The sequence below is a fragment of the Myotis lucifugus genome, unplaced genomic scaffold (genome assembly GCF_000147115.1).
Source record: "Myotis lucifugus unplaced genomic scaffold, Myoluc2.0 scaffold_43, whole genome shotgun sequence".
NCBI classification, from domain to species: Eukaryota; Metazoa; Chordata; class Mammalia; order Chiroptera; family Vespertilionidae; genus Myotis; species Myotis lucifugus.
This window is the reverse complement of record NW_005871091.1, coordinates 183,327-201,695: the sequence shown is the minus strand read 5'-3', so window position 1 is coordinate 201,695 and position 18,369 is coordinate 183,327. Positions and strand designations below refer to the sequence as shown.

At 39.1% G+C, this 18,369-nt stretch overlaps 1 protein-coding gene across 3 annotated transcripts in view; it reads left to right on the top strand.

Annotated features, from left to right (window-relative positions):
• Positions 1-15,172, top strand: part of SLC31A1 (solute carrier family 31 member 1) — a 29,428-nt gene extending 14,256 nt beyond the window's left edge. Inside the window, exons 1-5 of one of the 3 annotated variants that reach the window (XM_023753264.1) lie at positions 9,854-10,497; positions 11,162-11,327; positions 11,822-11,894; positions 12,938-13,106; positions 14,221-14,422. In XM_023753264.1, coding sequence (XP_023609032.1) covers positions 11,196-11,327; positions 11,822-11,894; positions 12,938-13,106; positions 14,221-14,422 — 576 coding nt within the window. In that variant the 5' untranslated portion in view covers positions 9,854-10,497; positions 11,162-11,195. Of the gene's footprint in view, positions 1-9,853; positions 10,498-11,161; positions 11,328-11,821; positions 11,895-12,937; positions 13,107-14,220 lie in introns of those variants that run through there. The other 2 variants (XM_006088004.3, XM_023753265.1) reach the window with 2 other exon arrangements.
• Positions 15,173-18,369: the final 3,197 nt, after the last annotated feature.

Below are 18,369 nucleotides of genomic sequence, written 5' to 3'. Positions count from 1 at the left end.
ATTCAGATGCATTTAGAAAAGATAAGTATGCATTTGCTTCTCATTGAAATATTATATACACCCCAACTTTTCTCATTGAAATTGGTCCCAAAGATGAATTATTCTATCTCTCTACTGAGGAAACTGTGATCATAAAGATTAAGTTACCTAATGTTTTGGAAAAAACAGGCTAGAATCAAAATTTCCTAATTTCTAGTCTTATGTTCTTTGAAACTATAGTAATAATAAAGGTAAAGGTGGGCTCCAACTCATGTTTCCTGAGAATTACCGGAAGACTGGAATCAATAGTTGGGAGTGATGACTCTTTGTGACAACATTCAGCATTTGAAAGTTCATATAAAGGCATAATAATCAGAGGTGGTCTGGTAGCTTAAAGGAGTAAAATAAATGGTTACATTTTTTATGAGTTATTCTTTAAAAGTTCTGTTCCTGACACTGGAAATATATAGCGGAATGGCAGTTGAAGCTTTTTTGAATTTTAATAAAATGCTGAAATGTGGCCTGTCACTCTAGCTACTAGTATATGGAAGTCCATTCTCACCTACTTAGAGCCACATTGAGGGGGAGCAGCCAAGAATACTGCAGGGAACAGTTTTAGCACAAATTGTATGCCTTAACATAGTTAAGTTGCAAGACACAACTACTCTGGAGGTTAGTAACAACTAGAGTTAGCTCTTCCTGGACAACTTAATGGCAAGGATTTCATACCTGGTAGACTTGACAGGGTGCTTGGATAACTTGACATTGATTTAACCCAAATGTAGGGAATATCCACTTGTGCTTCCCAATAGAAATTGGTTTAGTATATTTCTTTCTAAGCTTCTCTCAAAACTACAACTCTGTTCCCTTATCTCAGTTTTTTTGTTCTTGTTGCCCCAGAAAGCAAAATAGCTATCTTTGTATAAAGAGACAGGAATGCAAGATGGTTGGATGAAAGTACCATGATACAGTAATGGAGCATTGGACTTGAGGTTAGAATCTGGATTCTGATTGCACAGTGCCGCTAGACTAACTGCTGCATGATTTTAGCTAGTCAATTAACCTTCTGTACCTCAGTTTTTCCATCTGTGAAATGAACAGTCATTCTTGTTTAATCCAGGCCTGTCCGTCAAGTAAAGGCAGGTGTGGAAACATACTACATTGTTGTAGTTCAGCAGCAAAACATGAGAACACACCACAAAAGTAAATGAAGTTACTACTGGACCCAGACTTAGAATCACTCAACCAACAATATCTATTGAATACCCACCTAAAAGGTATATTAGACTGCACATAGCCTTAAACCTTAAAATGCATTCTGTAAATGAGATGTATTTTTCTTCAGTCTCATTATTGAGTACTCATAGAAAATAATAATTACTCACAGAGTATTAGTAATACTTTTACATATATCATATGGTCTTTTTTTCTCTCTCAGTATTTCTTCCCATTCATTATATTATTTGAATAATATAACAGCCATGAAGGAAAACAGATACTATCTTCATGTTTCCCTGTGTTTCAGATGAAACTCGGAGATCAAAAGAGGTTCTCAGTGAGGTGGGGTGACTTTTGGCAATGTCTACAGACATTTTGTGGTTACAACTAATATGGTGCTACTGGCATTTAGTGAGTAATAGCCAGGGATACTGTTAGACATCCTACAATGCAACAAAGAGTTATTCAGCCCCAAATGTCAATAATGCCAGAATTGAGAAACCCTGACATAGCTGTTATACCCAAAAGAATACAAAATTATGGAGTAGGATAGACCAGAATCCATATCTTGGATTCAGTTTAGTGTTCTCCACTGTCTCTAAAATAGGGCATTAAAAAAAGAGTCACATAAATTCTGGATTTATTGTTAATATATGGAGAGGTATGAATGAAAAGTAGGGTTTGTTTTTATCACTATTGAAGTTTTCCCTGTATAGTACAGATTGTATATTCCAATAATATACTGTCCGTGTTCTGTCCATGTTAATATGCTGTCCATGTTCTGCAAGGAGCTTAGTCTACTTTCATCATACTTTTTTATTTATTGAGCAACTACCAAATTTGAGTCATTTATCCAAGTGCTTTTGAAATCTGGTCACAGCCCCTTTAATAGCCTCTGTACATAGTACTGCCAATCTAAAGTTCCATGGGTCTTTATAGGAAATGTCACTAGGACACTCAGCTAGAAATTAGCAGAGCCAGGACTTAATACCATCTGACTCCATACTCTTGCTCTTAACAGTATTCTGTAAGCTTAACTCTCACCTACAAAGGGTGGCATAACTTTAGAAGCCCTTATAATACTGGATAATTCTTGTAGAATATTCCTCAGTTTTGCCCCTTCAAACCATTTTATAACTCAGAAGTTAGAAGGCTCTCGTAATCTAATCCTTCTAAGTTTTAACAGATGTCTTTCTGGATTCTGGCAAATTAAAGTATTATAGCCCATGGTTCTGTAAGTCTCCCCCATCCCCGCCTTCTGTGAATGCCTCACAGAAAAACTTGAGCAGGAAATATTATTAGGGACAAACAGATAAAGCCAGTTATGCTACACAGCAGCCAAAGTACTCTGTTAAAATATAAGCTAATCATATCACTTCCCTGCTTATTACCCGTAAATAGCTTCTAGTTGCCCTTGGAATAAAATTTAGTTTCCTGAAGATGATCTTTGAAGCCTTCTTAATTGATACCCGTTCTGCCTCTCTCTTCAACCTCATTGGCCTCTCTTCCTCTGAATGTGTTCTGTTCATACTGACGGTACATGCCCTTGATTCTTTTCTTGCCTGAGGATGCTGCTCCCTGCCCTTCTACGCAACTCCGATAATTTATCTTTCTGTTTAAATGTTACCTCATTAGGGCTTCTCTCTTTCTCTCTTTACCTGCCCCGCTCCATACAAATTAGTTGTTTTACTGTTATTCTTTACCACTGTACTGTGTTTACTTCATATCACTTACCACAATTTAATTACAGTGTATATATACCTACACATTATTTACCTACACATATTTACTTCTCTACATATTTAATGAGAGTTTCCTCCTCTAGATTAAGCTCCACAAAGGCAAGAATCTTGCCTTTTTGCACCTGGCTCCTTTTAAGTAGATATTAAAACCTTGGTGGATTTTATAGGAATTAAATACTTTCTTGAATGAATGAATATTTGTTGAGTGTTCTTCCAGATGTAGTAAGTAAGGAGGTAGAAATTAGTTACTTACCCTCCAGGAACTTTATATATATATATATATATTATGATGCTTTATCTTGTATTTTAAGAACTAACTCAAAATTTTCATAAGAGAAGATTGCCATGGAAGTTCAGAAAAGAGAAATTTCTTCTGTCAAGAATTCAAGGCCCGGCTGGTGTGGCTCAGTGGCTGAGGGTCCACCTATGAATGAAGAGGTCATGGTTTGATTACTGGTCAGGGCACATGCCCAGGTATCAGGCTCGATCCCCAGTTGGGGGTGTGCAGGAAGCAGCCGATCAATGATTTTCTCTAATCATTGATGTTTCTATCTCTCCCTCTCCCTTTCTCTCTGAAATACATATATTTATTTTTAAGAATTCAATGAAAACTCATGGAAAAGGTAGCATTTTAACCAAGCCTTAAGGAATGAGCCAGACTGTAAACTCAAAAGAGCAAGAGCCATGTTTTAACTTTATCTTATTCTGACACTTTTTAAGTGCATGATCCATGTTAAGTAATGACAGGATTTACTCATATACACAAAGTGGTATGGGAGGAGAGGGAAGGAATTACAGGAATGACACAAGCCAAAGAAGTATACAAGTGTCAAAGTACTAAATTTATTGAGGAAGATCTGTTTCAGTGAAATATTTGAATGTCAGGAGAATTAGATTGAGATAAAGTTGGAAAAGTAAGTCTGTAATGGATAGAAACATAAATACCAGATAGTATATCAGTATCAGAAGTTAGATGTGAAGGTGGTTAGGTTTTCTCTTTGCAGACAAATTAGTTTCTGGGAGTATAGCCTAAAATGAAAATTACAGCTTGAGAAATACATGCAAATGGTATCTGGAGTACAAATACTAGAATAGCTTGGAATACTGGTTCTATTGTCAACATCATCACCATCAAATAGCAAGATTCAGATTCCTGTAGTTGGCTTGGCTGGAAAGAGAATGTTTGTTTCCTTATATTTCTGGAAGGGAGCAACACACTAGCCTGACAAACCCCTAGGGGTGTTTGAACAGTTATTATAGAATTTGTATATTACTGAGGAACTCTATGCAATGACGTCTAAGGTCCTTCTGATTCTTAGTGAGATTTCTATGTCCCACAAATAAGAGATGGGGCACTCAGGTTTCCATTTCAAGCGGCCTACATGTAGATGAAGAAATGGCTCATCCATCTCTTTCGGGCCTAATTGTTGAAGCCAGACTTTCTCTCCTTAGCTGGGTCAAGAAGTATCCAAGAGGAGCTCATTAACTGTCTGTAGTTGATGACATTGAGAAGGCATTTTGGAGAAATACCTCCATTCAACTGTTTTTCCAGCTTTTTCTCAATACTGTTGTATCAGCATGATGACAGAAATAGGCACAGATTGAAAAGATCATAAAGACATTTCAGGGTATGTTGTGAGGCTGGTCCCAGATGGAGTTATTAGGAAAAGCAAAAGGCAATACGAATATTCAGAGGTCTTAGAACTAGACCTTGGAAGATGAGGAGGGTTTGTTGTATTAGAGATTGAGATTGTGCCGAAACCGGTTTGGCTCAGTGGATAGAGCGTCGGCCTGCGGACTGAAGGGTCCCGGGTTCGATTCCGGTCAAGGGCATGTACCTGGGTTGCGGGCACATCCCCAGTAGGAGATGTGCAGGAGGCAGCTGGTCGATGTTTCTCTCTCATCGATGTTTCTAACTCTCTCTCTCCCTTCCTCTCTGTGAAAAATCAATAAAATATATTTTTTTAAAAAAAGAGAGATTGAGATTGTAAAGATGGGCATTCCAGAATGAGGAAACAATGTGAACAAAGATACCAGACAGAGAAGTGTGGAGTATGTCCTAGGAACAGTAGAAACTTTGGCAATTGGACTTATTTGGCTGGAATACAAAGTACATGTAGGCAGACAGGTAGGTTGGGGCCTTTCTTTGAGAGATTTGTGCTCTCAGAACAGAGGTTAAAAGATAATGGGAAGGTTAGTAGGTAGTGGACTTGTTTGAGCAGATAAGTAGAGCCATGCTTTCAGTCGATTAATTTGTTATTGATGTATCATATAGGATGAACAGGACAGGGTACTGTTAGGCAAATCCATGTTTGTAATAGAGCTGCTGATGGTGAAAACCAAAGGCAAGCTGGGTGAATCTTCTAATTTACTTGGGATTAGGAAAAGTGACCAACATTGTGGCATTTATCACCTGCATCTCTTTCACAGTTAAACTAGTTCTCTGTCCTTTATGTTTTGTTGCTTGTATGGTAATAGTATGGTCCATTCATGTTTGCCAGGAGGCATAAGTGATCTAGAAATTGGACAATGCACATTTGAAAAATTAAGTGTGTCTTTAGCATGTTTCCTCTTGAAAATGATAGCCCTCCATGGCTGTATAATTTTCCTAGTAATCAGTTCCTCCAGGATCTGTCTTGCCCCAACAGGTTTCTCATAATCTTTGCTCAGCCTGAGCAGCTTAAGATGGAGGATAGAGTGGAGATGTGTAGAGATGAAATTTATGACAGAAGGGAGCGACCTTGAACCAGTATCTGGAAACACAGTGTTGATTAGAATTAAATCACAGGTTTGCTTTCTATCTTCCATAGGTAGTTGGAATAATATTTTCAGGGCAGCTCCTGAGTATCATCCTAAAGAAGATATTCTTAACCAAGAATTTCTGAGTGAAAGAGCCACTCCCACTAATTCATAGCTGCTGTTTTATTCTTCTAAAAACGTGTCAGTCCATGCAGTATTTCTTGTTTGCCTAGATCACTGGCCACTCATAAATGAAGGTTCTCTAAATTTTAAGTGCAAATTGTTTGAAGTAGTTTCTCCCTTTATGTCTCTGGTACTTGGTTACTTTTGATGCAGCCCATTAGCCTGATGAATGAGTAATTCATCCACTTACATTCTGCTGAGAAAACAGACTGTGCATAGTTTGGGTTCATCCATGAAAAGTGCTTTTAGGGAATCCTGTGCAGATGACCTGAAGGAGTAGAGCTCATTCTGGTTAAGGTGAAGAAAGAAAAAATATTGAAATCTGCAAATAATCACTAAATTAATTCCTTACCAGTTCTATCAATGTATTTCTTATCTTAGCCCAACCATTGCCATGAAGAATTGCAGTGAGAATTTATTGTAGAGGATCCCTTGGAGTTATTTTTATTATCAACAAAGGCAAAAAGTTCGAAGGGAAAACAGTAGCCTTTGTTTACTGAAGAATTTTTAAAAGGATAAAATGTAAGCTTTTGGGTTTTGGGGTTTTTTTGCAATTATTTTCCTGAGTTCTGACTGTCTTTATAAACCTACAGTTGTAGCAAGTGCCCTAACAGCTCCCATTCCTGCCATGCCAGACTTAATCTGGGAGGAAGTGTGTGTGTGTGTGTGTGTGTGTGTGTATGTGTGTGTGTACACTGTGTACACAATTTTAAGGTCTTTTTTTTTCTTTTTTCTTATTGACCTGACCTATTTTCTCTGTACTTCCACTTACTGTTTTAGCCCATTGATATGGTAGAACTTTCGGAATCCTAAGTTTTTGCCAGTCTGGCAGAGAGCCTGTGTAATCTCTGTGTAATCTTTGATTACTAATACCCTTTATGAATGGAATTGGTAAAATTAGTATCCTTATGATCACTGCACCTCAAGAAGGACACAGACCAAGGAAAGGCAGCTAAAATAGCCAAAGGGTTACATAATACTATATCCATAGAATTTCTACCAGTCACATTTCTACCAGTCAATTTGGAATAGAAATGTGAGACCAGGGCCTAAGGGATACAATTCATCAAATTGTATTTCCTGCTCCCATTTACTGGGAGCTACTGTTTTTTTCTCAACAACTCCAGTATATTAGCCTACAATGCCAAGTTATGGAGAGATACCTAAGCCCTTTTTATTGTACTAGAGGGCTGGTGCATGACATTCATGCACTGGGGGTGGGGGGGGGTGCGGCCCTTAGCCCTGCCTGCGCCCTTTAGCAGTCTGGGAGCCCTCGGGGAATGTCCGACTGATGCAGTCAGACATCCTTAGCGCTGCAGAGGAGGCAGGAGAGGCTCATGCCACCACTGCTGCACTTGCCAGCCATCAGCCCAGCTTGTGACTGAGTGGTGCTCCCCCTGTGGGAGCTCACTGACCACCAGGGGGCAGCTCCTGCATTGAGCATCTGCCCCCTGGTGGTTAGTGCACATCATAGCAACCAGTCGTTCTGCCATTTGGTCGATTTGCATATTATCATATTATTATATAAGATTATATAAAATTTTTCCCTTTATTCCTACATTTCCTTTACCTCCTCCCTCCCCAAAAGGACAACATAAGTGTGGAATGAAGAAAGCTATCAAGAGAATTGTAAAGTACACCGATAGGGGCACTTGAAACAAAGCCAGAGCCATTTCTCAGAAATCTACTGATCCCACACAGGTCATCAAAAGGCAGGATTAGTCCATTTAAAGTGGTTGCTTGATCATGTGAACATAGTCCATAAGCATGAATCCTTGTTTATGGTAGTTAACTATCTTTGACCTTGAATTTCCCATATCTGAGCCAAAAGTTTATGTCACCAATCATAAATAATGACTGCACAAAGCAGAAGCCCAACTAGGTAGATTTCTTTGTATAATGTTTCTACAAATCTAAAAAGGAATATGACCCTAATCGTTTTAAGACTAAAAACTTTCTTCTTTATCATCCTTATCGTGGACATCAGGAAAGACTGTAGGCAGTCTCCAAAGGAACTGTCTGAAGCTCCAGATTACATCTGTCTGAGCTGGAGAAGAGGGACCATGTGGCAGATGTATGACCACATCTGTGTAATCTTTCTGTGCAGTCTAATCTCCATAGTCCCTATGGATTATTGTTTCTTATCCATCATTGTGAAATACCAGGAAAATAAAAGAGAATTTGAAGTTTAAACTAAACCTATAAGAAGTAAGGTCAGTGATAAGATTCAGAATAAGCATTAGAATTTAGCCTTCTGGCTCATTTCCTTAACTTCTGTCCATGAATTCATGTTTATCTTGCTAGAGTAGCTAGGTTTTACAAAGAATCTAGCCCTCTAGTTAAGCTTTACAACCTGTCTGTGTTGGGGGAGGAGTAGGCAGGAATAAAGGAAACTTCTTTTTTGATGATCCTCAGAAGTAGACTGAGAAAGAATTAGATCCTTGAATACAAGGAAGTTTTGAAAACTATTTATATAAATACTACCATACTTATTACATGGGGGAAAGGGGAAAGCAGAAAGAAATGCAAAGCTGTGTGATATTCAGGGTCAAATGTGCCATCCCATTTCCCATATCCAATAGTATTAAGGGCCATAGAAACAAGCTGGCATGTAGCCAACTTCAAGTACCCACCTGAAAAGAAAATAAATGTCCCCCTTGGATTCTGTTAGAGAAAACTAGGTTGCCTGAATGAGCAAAAATGGAAAGAGAAATGCAGTATTCCTAATCTTTCCACCTAGTTATATAAACTTGGTAAATAAAATATTGTAGGTGGATTTTATCATGGATTGAAAGTAAGGAATCCTAAGATTTTGTTTTTGTTTTTCTGTTCTATCCTTGAGTTATATATTCAGGATTTTTTTGTTAGTATTTTATAAAATTATTATTTTTTTAATTTGATGAAGTAGTAGAATAAGGATAAGAAGAAAAATGAATGGTAGAGGTTTTAAATAAGAACAGGAGTGTTGCCCTAGCCAGGTGGCTCAGTTGGTTGTAGTGTTGTCCTGCACACCAACAGGTTCCAGCTTAATTCCTAGTCAGGGCACATACCTAGGTTGCAGGTTTGATCCCTGGTCAGGGTATGTACGAGAGGCAGAGAGGCAACCAATCAATGTTCCTCTCTCTCTCCCCCCCTTCCTCTCTTTCCCCCCTTCCTCTCTCTCCCCCCCTTCCTCTCTCTCTCCCCCCCTTCCTCTCTCTCTCTAAAATCAATAAAACATATACTCAAGTGAAGATTAAACAAACAAAAAGGACAAAAGTGTAAGCCAGGAATTAAGATATGCACATAGATTGACCTAAAACCAGAAATCCAGTGAATCAGTAAATAAACTTTGCTAAGGTTCCACTCATCATTGCTCTTCCACAAGTTCCATTCATTGTAATTGCTTTTCAAATCAAAACATTTGATTGCATGACAGCACAGTAGAGCTACTTTGTGGACCTTGAGCCCAGTTCTTAGAAACAGTGGGGTGGAGCTAAATTAGAGAATATACAGTTCTTGAGAAACAAATAGTTAAAGATGGCTGTGAAGTTTAGAGAAACTAGACAAAGCAGCACAGCTCATGATTAAACCATTTTCTTCAGATTAATTTTTTTTCAGGTTACAAATTGAAACAACGAATGGTATTGCAGTATCGCTATTCTTTGATTTATTCTTTAGTACGCATTCTTATTCTAAAAATAAGCTGAGCTTGGATCTTCTTAGATTAGAGCTATGGAAGGAAAACAACTAACACTAACCAACTGCCAATTTACCTCCTATAAGTAGAATTTTTCTTCTAAAGAGAATGGGTTAGGTATGTTTGATTGCTTTAGGAGATGAGTTTTCCAAATACCCTGGACTCCATGAGAAATCTGTGGGCTGAGGGAGGTGGAGACCTGCCATGCCATGCAGACAGACCAGCTCAATGGGATTCTGCTGCAGCTGGGATCAGAGCAGTCCCCCACCCTGGCAGAGAGCAGCACCAGGCCCAGGAGGCTGAGATTGCTACCACTGCCTGCTGGAAGAAGGGGAGGACTTTGATCTTGGTGATGCCCTGAGTAACAGCAATTCCATGCAATCTGTCCAAAAGACCAACATCCCCACGATTGTGGATGGCAAAGTGGTGTCTGAGGTCAACACCACCAAAGTCCTAAGGTGTTAAGGCAGCAGAAGTGGGGCACCCCTTGGAGGGCAGGAGGCCAATAAAAACTTCAGAGATTTTTTTTAAAGTATCCCTTTTCTCTACCTCTTAGTAATGCTGTCATATTATCCTGTTTGTTTCCTTCATAGCATTAATCACACCATGAAATTGTTCTGTTTACTTGTTTCTCTATCAGGTACCTTGTCTGTCTTATTCACTGATAAAATTACTAGCACTTAGCTCAAAATTTGGCACTTAGTAGGAGTTTTATAAATATTGATTGATTAAATAAATAATGAGAGGCATATTCAGGCTCATGAGCCTGACTGCCTATTTGGAATTTCTAATGCACTCTTTCCTCCACCAGCTGGAGTTGCCAACACAAAAAGAGAAGCCATCAACACCCTCCTCAAGTTCCAGCTTCCCATTCCCCACCCCCACTTCGGTTGCGGGAGTTTTTGCTTCTTGGTTTTTGTCCCAGATGGACTTTTGCAGTAAAGCAGTGATGTGATAGTAAGATACCAGGCTGAATATGCCTTCGTCTAGACTTAATTTAATATAGAAAGCCAATTTATACCTTGTTTTCAGTGTTCTTAATTCTAATGCCTGGCTAGGATTGCAATTGTATCTAAATTCTGAGCACACTGCTTGCCTGGGGCAGCAGTAGACCTTTTCTTCAAATTTAAATTAGCTGAAGGCTGGTTGTCCTACATGTGAAAATGTGTTCTTAATATCCTGACTGAACACAGGCCATCCAGTTAAGTGAATTATCTGAAGTGCTTGCTTTTTATCTACCAACATGATTAGAAAGCCCAAGAGCAGTGAAATTTCATTAATGGCATCAATTTGTCCATTATTACAAAAATTGTCTGTTTCCTGCAACCCAAAGAGACTACATTTCTTCTTATCTCATATTTAAATTTGAACACACATTGAACATATCTATTAAAGGAATGATTCTGCAAAATAAGGGTTAGGTTTCTGAAACTCAAGGTGCCACAATTTCCAAGGATGATCTTTATGAGCACAGTTACTTCTCTCCATCTCTAGAATGTAAAAAAATAATTCTGAGTAAAGACGCTAGAAGAGCATTAATTCAATGGATGAAATGCCACGTATTTATCAAGAATCAAGGTTTTTATATCCTTAAGGTATTATATATTATCCTTTCTCTTAGAATCTTCTGCTGATTCTCAACTTTTCCTGGAAAAATGAGCCATTCCCACCATATGGTGACGAACTCTGTGGACCACACCAGTACCATGCCACCTTCTCACCATCACCCGGCCACTTCAGCCTCCCACCTCCACGGAGGGGGAGACGGCAACATGATGATGATGATGGTGAGTGCCATGGGAGAGGCAGCCTGGGCCCTTTCCCACACACTTGGGTAGTAGAAATAATTTAATTTTAGGACTGGAAGATTGTTATTTAAAGGCCAGTTTACCAGTCAGAAAAAACTAAGGCTGATCCAGATGAGGCAGGTGATTTGCCCAAGATCATGTGGCAGGTTAATCACAGAGCCACACCAGAAACAGTATTTCCAGGGTCCTTTCTTCTATATTCCTCCTTCTTTCAAAATTAACTCTTTTCTAAATTGAATTCTGGTCTTTATGTTTAGTGTAGAAAAGAGAAAAAGACAAAAGTCAGTGATGGGGACATAGGAGTACTTGTGGAGAGTGCTTGTGTAGTAACGCTAAAATGAGGGGGGAAACTTCCCACTGCGGTGAATATTATCCAGATCTGCAGCTTTTAAGTATTCTAAGGTTCTTTACTTGAAATTCTCATTTAGAATCTCCAATCATCTCTAATTTGACTTGTCTTGGTTTTCTGACAGCCCATGACCTTCTACTTTGGCTTTAAGAATGTGGAACTATTGTTTTCTGGCTTGGTGATCAATACAGCTGGAGGTGAGTAAGCCATCAGGTGGTGTTTGAAGGAGACAGGCGCTTGAGAAACAGTGATAAGGAATCTGGAAACCCAGCATCTCTTTCTGTTGTATTGCTGAATCATTAACGGTTATGATCCTTAACCATCTTGCTTCCTAGATAAGGATACACACTCCTTATTTTAGAGTTTCTGAAAATATAATTTAGATACCAGATAGGAGTCTTTTGCACTTCATTCCCTTTCATCCTTTTACAGTGTTTCCTGTTTGATAAGTTATTGGTCATGGTCATAAGACTATAGTTAAGTTAAAATGATGTAAGAAGCATTATATATATATATAATATATATATATATATTATATATTATATATTATATATTACATATATAATATATATATTATATATATATATATAATATATATATACTAAGTTAAAAGCTATTGACCTACTACATTGCTGCTATTTTACAGATAAGTCAAGCTTCAGATAGTGAAATGCTTAGCCCTAAATCACAGAAGTAGTATGTTAGAGCTAGAACAGGGACCCAGACCTTCTAGCCCTGCCTAGTCCAGTGTTCTTTCTAGTGTACCAAACTGTGCTCTACATCATTTCTGATTCTTGGCCTGGCCCATCTTAGTGTCAGTCCTAGATTTGGGATAACTAATCACCACCTTCTTTGTGTCTATAATGTTGAGTTGGTGTGCCTTAAGTTCAGATTTCACAAGCTGAATAGTTAGTTGAACTGCATTAGGTGCAGTTATAACTTTGGAACCACAAAATCAATTTGTCCTGGGAAGAAGGGGATTATTTAATTCAGGTGGTGTGTAAAATCAGAAGTTTGAATACGTTACCAATGCTTCCCAGTGTGAAAGATTTAGAATTGAAATGCCTAATCAAGAAATGGAGTCAGCACTTACAAATAAGTTATTATATTCCCCTTTTGCATAATGTATTCAGAATTAAGAGTAGCATCTTTTCTATGTTGTCTTTCTAGCTTGGATAGCATGCCAGCTAATGATTTTGCAATATTTGACAGTACCACCATCTTTTCTTTCCCTGCTTAGAAATGGCTGGAGCTTTTGTGGGAGTGTTTTTATTAGCAATGTTCTATGAAGGACTCAAGATAGCCCGAGAGAGCCTACTACGCAAGTCACAAGTCAGCATTCGCTACAATTCCATGCCTGTTCCAGGACCAAATGGGACCATTCTTATGGAGACACACAAAACTGTTGGGTAAGAAGACTAAACAGATCCAGATAGAAGTTCTGGAGAGCTGAGTTAGCTAAGTAGCAAAGCAACTATTTTATTTACAACAGCCCCCTCTTGAGTTAGTGGTTCTGTACGACCTTGATCAAAACTGTCTTTGGAGGCTTGTGGCTGAGGTTCATGAACAGGCCAAAGGAGGAATAATAGGAACACTTCTGCAAACATGAACATTTGTTCTAAATTTTAAGTATTGGTCACTTTGAAAAAAGGTAAAGAATCCATATTGTAAAATATTTGCGTAAATAATAATAAGCAAGAAATTCAGGTCAGGGTATAGAAGAATGGCAGAATCTAACTGATTCCTTTCTCTAAAAAATTGTACCTACCCAGCTTTAGTCTCAGTTTGTTTATAATATGACTATACAAATGTCTGCATTCCATCTAAGAAAGTATTTGTGATAACTATTGGTTTCCCCACAGATTGACAAATGATTTTTGAGATTCAGTCTTAATAGAAATGTAGGTCTGAAAACTCAATTGGAGTTCAAGCAGTCCCTCAGACCAATATCCTGCTCTCAAGTAAACACAGTATTATTAATATTCACTGTACTGGTGAGCTTATTGAGACCAAACAGGTTGTGACTTACATAAGGTGACAGAAAAGTTAATGACAGAGGGGATAAATAGACAGGTCTCTTGATCCCTAATTAATACTTTCTACTGTACCTCCCACACCTCAATTCCATTTCCACTTTTTTAGAATGTGAACTTTGCAAAGGTGGAAGACCTGAAAATATTCAGGCAAATAAGCATGGGAGGCTTTAGGCTTCTCTTTTAGGATCCAAGGTGGAGGTAAGTCAGGGGTATTAGGCCTCCTTCCTCCTCAACTTTCACAGAGTTCCTCCTACTGACATATTACCATAACTAGCTATTGCTTATAAACCTGACCACCCTATTATGTTTCATTTCTGGGGATTAATAAACAACATACATACACAAAAGTATCCATGAGCCGCCAGGGTGGCTCTGAGGGAGTCCAGTTCAAGCTTTCATGACAAATGCTCCCCTCTTCTCCTGATGTGCAGAGCTGCCTCAACACTCCCAGAGGTCTTTGATTGATGTTTCCCTTTTTACTCTCCAGGCAGCAGATGCTGAGCTTTCCTCACCTCCTGCAAACAGTGCTGCATATCATCCAGGTGGTCATCAGCTACTTCCTCATGCTCATCTTCATGACCTACAATGGGTACCTCTGCATTGCTGTAGCAGCAGGGGCCGGCACAGGATACTTTCTCTTCAGCTGGAAGAAGGCAGTGGTAGTGGACATCACAGAGCATTGCCATTAACGTCAAACTCCATGGTGCGGCCTTATCGATTGCAGTGGGAAGCAGTTCAAGACTGGAAGACATTATTCCTACTCGAATCTTCCCTTCTTGCTCCTTAACTCCTTTCACACACCTTCTCAATAGAGGTTTAGCTTACAGTCTCTGAGCTAAAGTAGTAACCCCTGACTGTTCTTCCTGCGCTGAGATTCCCATTTCTCTTGAGGTGAAACCACCCATGAGATGTCTTCTCCTCCATCACCATCTTAGATCCAAGATACATGTTCTTGTCTAATCCAGGTAGCTGTCTCTTCAGTGACTTGATCACCTCCTTTCTTTTTTAGTTTTTTGTTTTTATTTTTAACAGACAATCTGAATTTGGTGGGGTTTTCCTAGGTCAGTGGTGGAAAAGGATTGACTTCAGCTAGGATTCATGGCAGCTGAGGGAAATTCTTGCCCAACAAAACCCAAAATCCAAACTTAACACTAAAAAATAAGTTCTAGTCTTTGGATTCAATGAGTGGGAAATACGTTGTGCCTTTCCCTAGGTGTGATGTGTTGCACCAAAACCTTAGTAGTGCACAGAGGGTGGTTTGAGACTACAAGTCTAGAGCTTACAGAAGTGTGCATTTTGGGGTGGCTGACTCATCCATGGTGTTCCCACTTAGCATTTTGATTAGAATGAACTTGCCAATCAAAAAAAAAAGATAGGACAATCAAGTTGAGAAATAGACCTAAGTATTTTAAAATAAAACCATTGACATTTTACTTTAACTTGGTACCTTGGTTTGTCACAACTGAATGAAGCAAAAAAGTTTGAATCATTATCTCCCATTGTTTTTTATGTCTGCCTCTAAACCAGTGGTTTTCAAACTTTAGCAGGCATTAGAATCACCTCAAGGGCTTGCTAAAAACACTAGTTGCTGGGCCTCAACCTAGAGCAGTGATGGTGAACCTATGACACGCGAACTCATTTTTTTGGTTGATTTTTCTTTGTTAAATGGCATTTAAATATATAAAATAAATATCAAAAATATAAATCTTTTACTATGGTTGCAAATATCGAAAAATTTCTATATGTGACACGGCACCAAAGTTAGGGTTTTTCAAAATGCTGACACGGCGAGCTCAAAAGGTTCGCCATCACTGACCTAGAGCCAAAACTTGGCATTTCTAACAAGTTCCCAGGTGATGCTCCTACGGATGGTCAGGGGACCATACTTTGAGAATCTCTGCTTTAAACCTGGTGGGTGAGCATGGTTATTTGAATTACTGATTGGCAGGTGGTATGTCTGGGCTTCACTCCTGTACTAAATGCTGCTGGTCGATACTTAATCATTCCACAAACATTTATTCAGCTCTGTGTGTATGTGTGCCCAAGCACACATGCAGGAAGGGCTGTAGCCAGAGCAACTTTATCAGCATTATGAAATCACTAGTCCTTATTTGTAAAGATCTTGGAAATAGCTTGAAGGTTGAGAAAGACCTTTGATCTACAATGCAAATTAGCCAGTCATAGGCCAGAAGGACAAAAGTCTAGCCCAAAAATCTAGTTTGGAAAGGCTTAGGGTGTGGTCTGCTGATGGCCAGATAGTCCTTAGCCCCCAACATCCATGCCACACCAGGCAGATCCTCATCCTCTACATGACCATCTCTGTTACTTTTGGGGGCTTAGATTACAGGAGGCCAAAATCTCTTCTCATCAAGAATCACATTGGCTTTTTAGTTGTTAGTCTATGCTGCAGCTTTGTTCCTAGTCCAAACTACCTCTATAAAGTGACTCTTCAATGCTGGTGTGTTAAATCCTGCCCTCCTTGGTGCTAGACTCCACTTGTGCCTCAGGGCAGAAGAGAGGACACAGCTATCCAGTTGGCCTTTGTTGTGGTTGTAAAGTTTGTACTTTCTCTGTGGGTACAGTTAAATAGTGGAGTGAGGAATGTGTAGTTCCATGGGTTTGAACGAAGAGAGGGTTATGAGCCTACTGGATCGAGATTAAAACCTAAGAACCAACGCTTTGTGCTTTTCTCTCATTCCAACCCCTTGTAGTGCTGATACTTAGCATGAGCAGAGTGAATGACTGGTACTGACAGAGTCCAACATTAAGGTATATGTAGCCTGTTATTGTCTCAGAAGCCAAGGAATAACAAAACTTTGAAAAATAAAATAATATTTCGTAGTGACCCTGGTGCTCTCTAGAAATCTTGGCACGAGCTGCTATAAAATAACCTTTTAGGAACAGGACCTTATAATTAAGGTAAAAAAAAAAATCAAGGCCAGTTAAGACAAAGTGCTATGAATTTGAAACTGGGCTAGGTCTTCAGATAGTCAAGATAGAGTCTCCTGAAAAACCTGAATTCCAGCAATTCTTAGACTAGGTTGCCAAAGCAAGAAGCTAATGAAGGAGAAAAATAATAATAAAGTTTAAATTCATTCTTTCTTGAGCTCTTGATTGTGATAATATAATAATCTTGTTGACTTTCATTTCTATATCCCTGTTCATTTGAAATTTTAGTGCCTGACTTCTTTGTTCCTTTTGGATCCAAATTACTCTTTTCCTCCTTCCCTGTTCAAATCTTTTAGAAGCCTGTATCCCTATTTCTTTGGCACCTATTTTGCTCTCCATTTCCTTTTTCTGTCTTTCATAACTAGAAGATAACATCTTTTATCCCATATATCCAATTTATCAAATCTCCCTTGCCTTCCTGATGTAGAACATTGCCTATGCAATAGATATAGATACCAACCAGGAGTTGTAAAACTTGGTAGAGACCTTAAGCACGTTTTGAGGAGCAGTTGTCCACTGGGATTTCTATAAAGTTGGGTAAAGGGCTATCTGGTGCCATCTGCAATTATAGAATCTTAGTTGCGCTCTCCAGTCTATGCTGGAGGAACACTCAGCTCCTCAAAGCCCACAAACTTCCTCTGTGTCCATCGGGGAAGTAGAGATTAAGGTTTCCTCGCTACTTCTATGGTAGGATAGTCTGGAATTCCCGTTCAGGCTGTGGGGCACTGGTCTTGAGTTCTAGCCATAAAGGGTTAGGAGCTGGAAGGGGAGGGAGCAGGAGGTACACTTTCATGTCATTTAATTTTGATCCTGCCCTTCCCCGCTGCTTCTTTCAGAAGATATATCTAAAGATACAAAGTCTGCATTTGATGTAATGCCTTAATTACTGGGTCCACAGTTAATGTTGACTGTTTTAGATTGTAAGCTCCTGGAGAGCAGTATTGCTACAGTAGGAATGTTTTAACAGTGTCGTGTACAAAAGAAGAAAATAAATATTTTGATTTTGTGATCCTATGCATGTTCTTTTACCCAAAGTGGTATCAGAAAACGTGGTCTCTTATTGTGCACACAGTGTCTTGGCCATTACCATGTTTTTAAGATGTCAGTTTTAGGTGGCATGGTCCCTGTTTTCATATCATTCTCCTCCTACTCTACTCAAAATGACAAGCTAGTCCATGATGCAGCTACATGGACTTTTGTACAGATGAGCTTCCTGAAGCCGCAAATATCTCAGTATACCAAGAATTCCCAAATTTAAAAGCTAACTTGTCCTATCAGAAATCTCCTCCCTATATTTATGGTGTCAGGCAAGAGGCTCTGAGTTGGGCCTCTAGGAACTTCACTGCTGAGCCTGGGCATTGGCCGTGCCTAACCCTTTGGTAATGCGAGAATCCTGGTGTTATTTGCCCTTCCTACTGGACCCCAGATGGCCACTTTGCCATTCAGCACCACTTCCAGTCTTTTCCATAGTACAATATGATGAGCATGGACTTTGTGGAGTCAAGTGTACCTGGGTTTGGGTCCTGGCTCCACCACTTTCTAGAAATGTGACCTTCAGCAAGTTATTTTAATAATCCCTAAGCCTTAGTTTTCTGTTATAAAAAGGCAATAATAGTATTTGTTTGAATTAGGAGCGATATGTATAAAGCCCCTTATAGGCATCCAAGCCATAGTAAGTATATATATA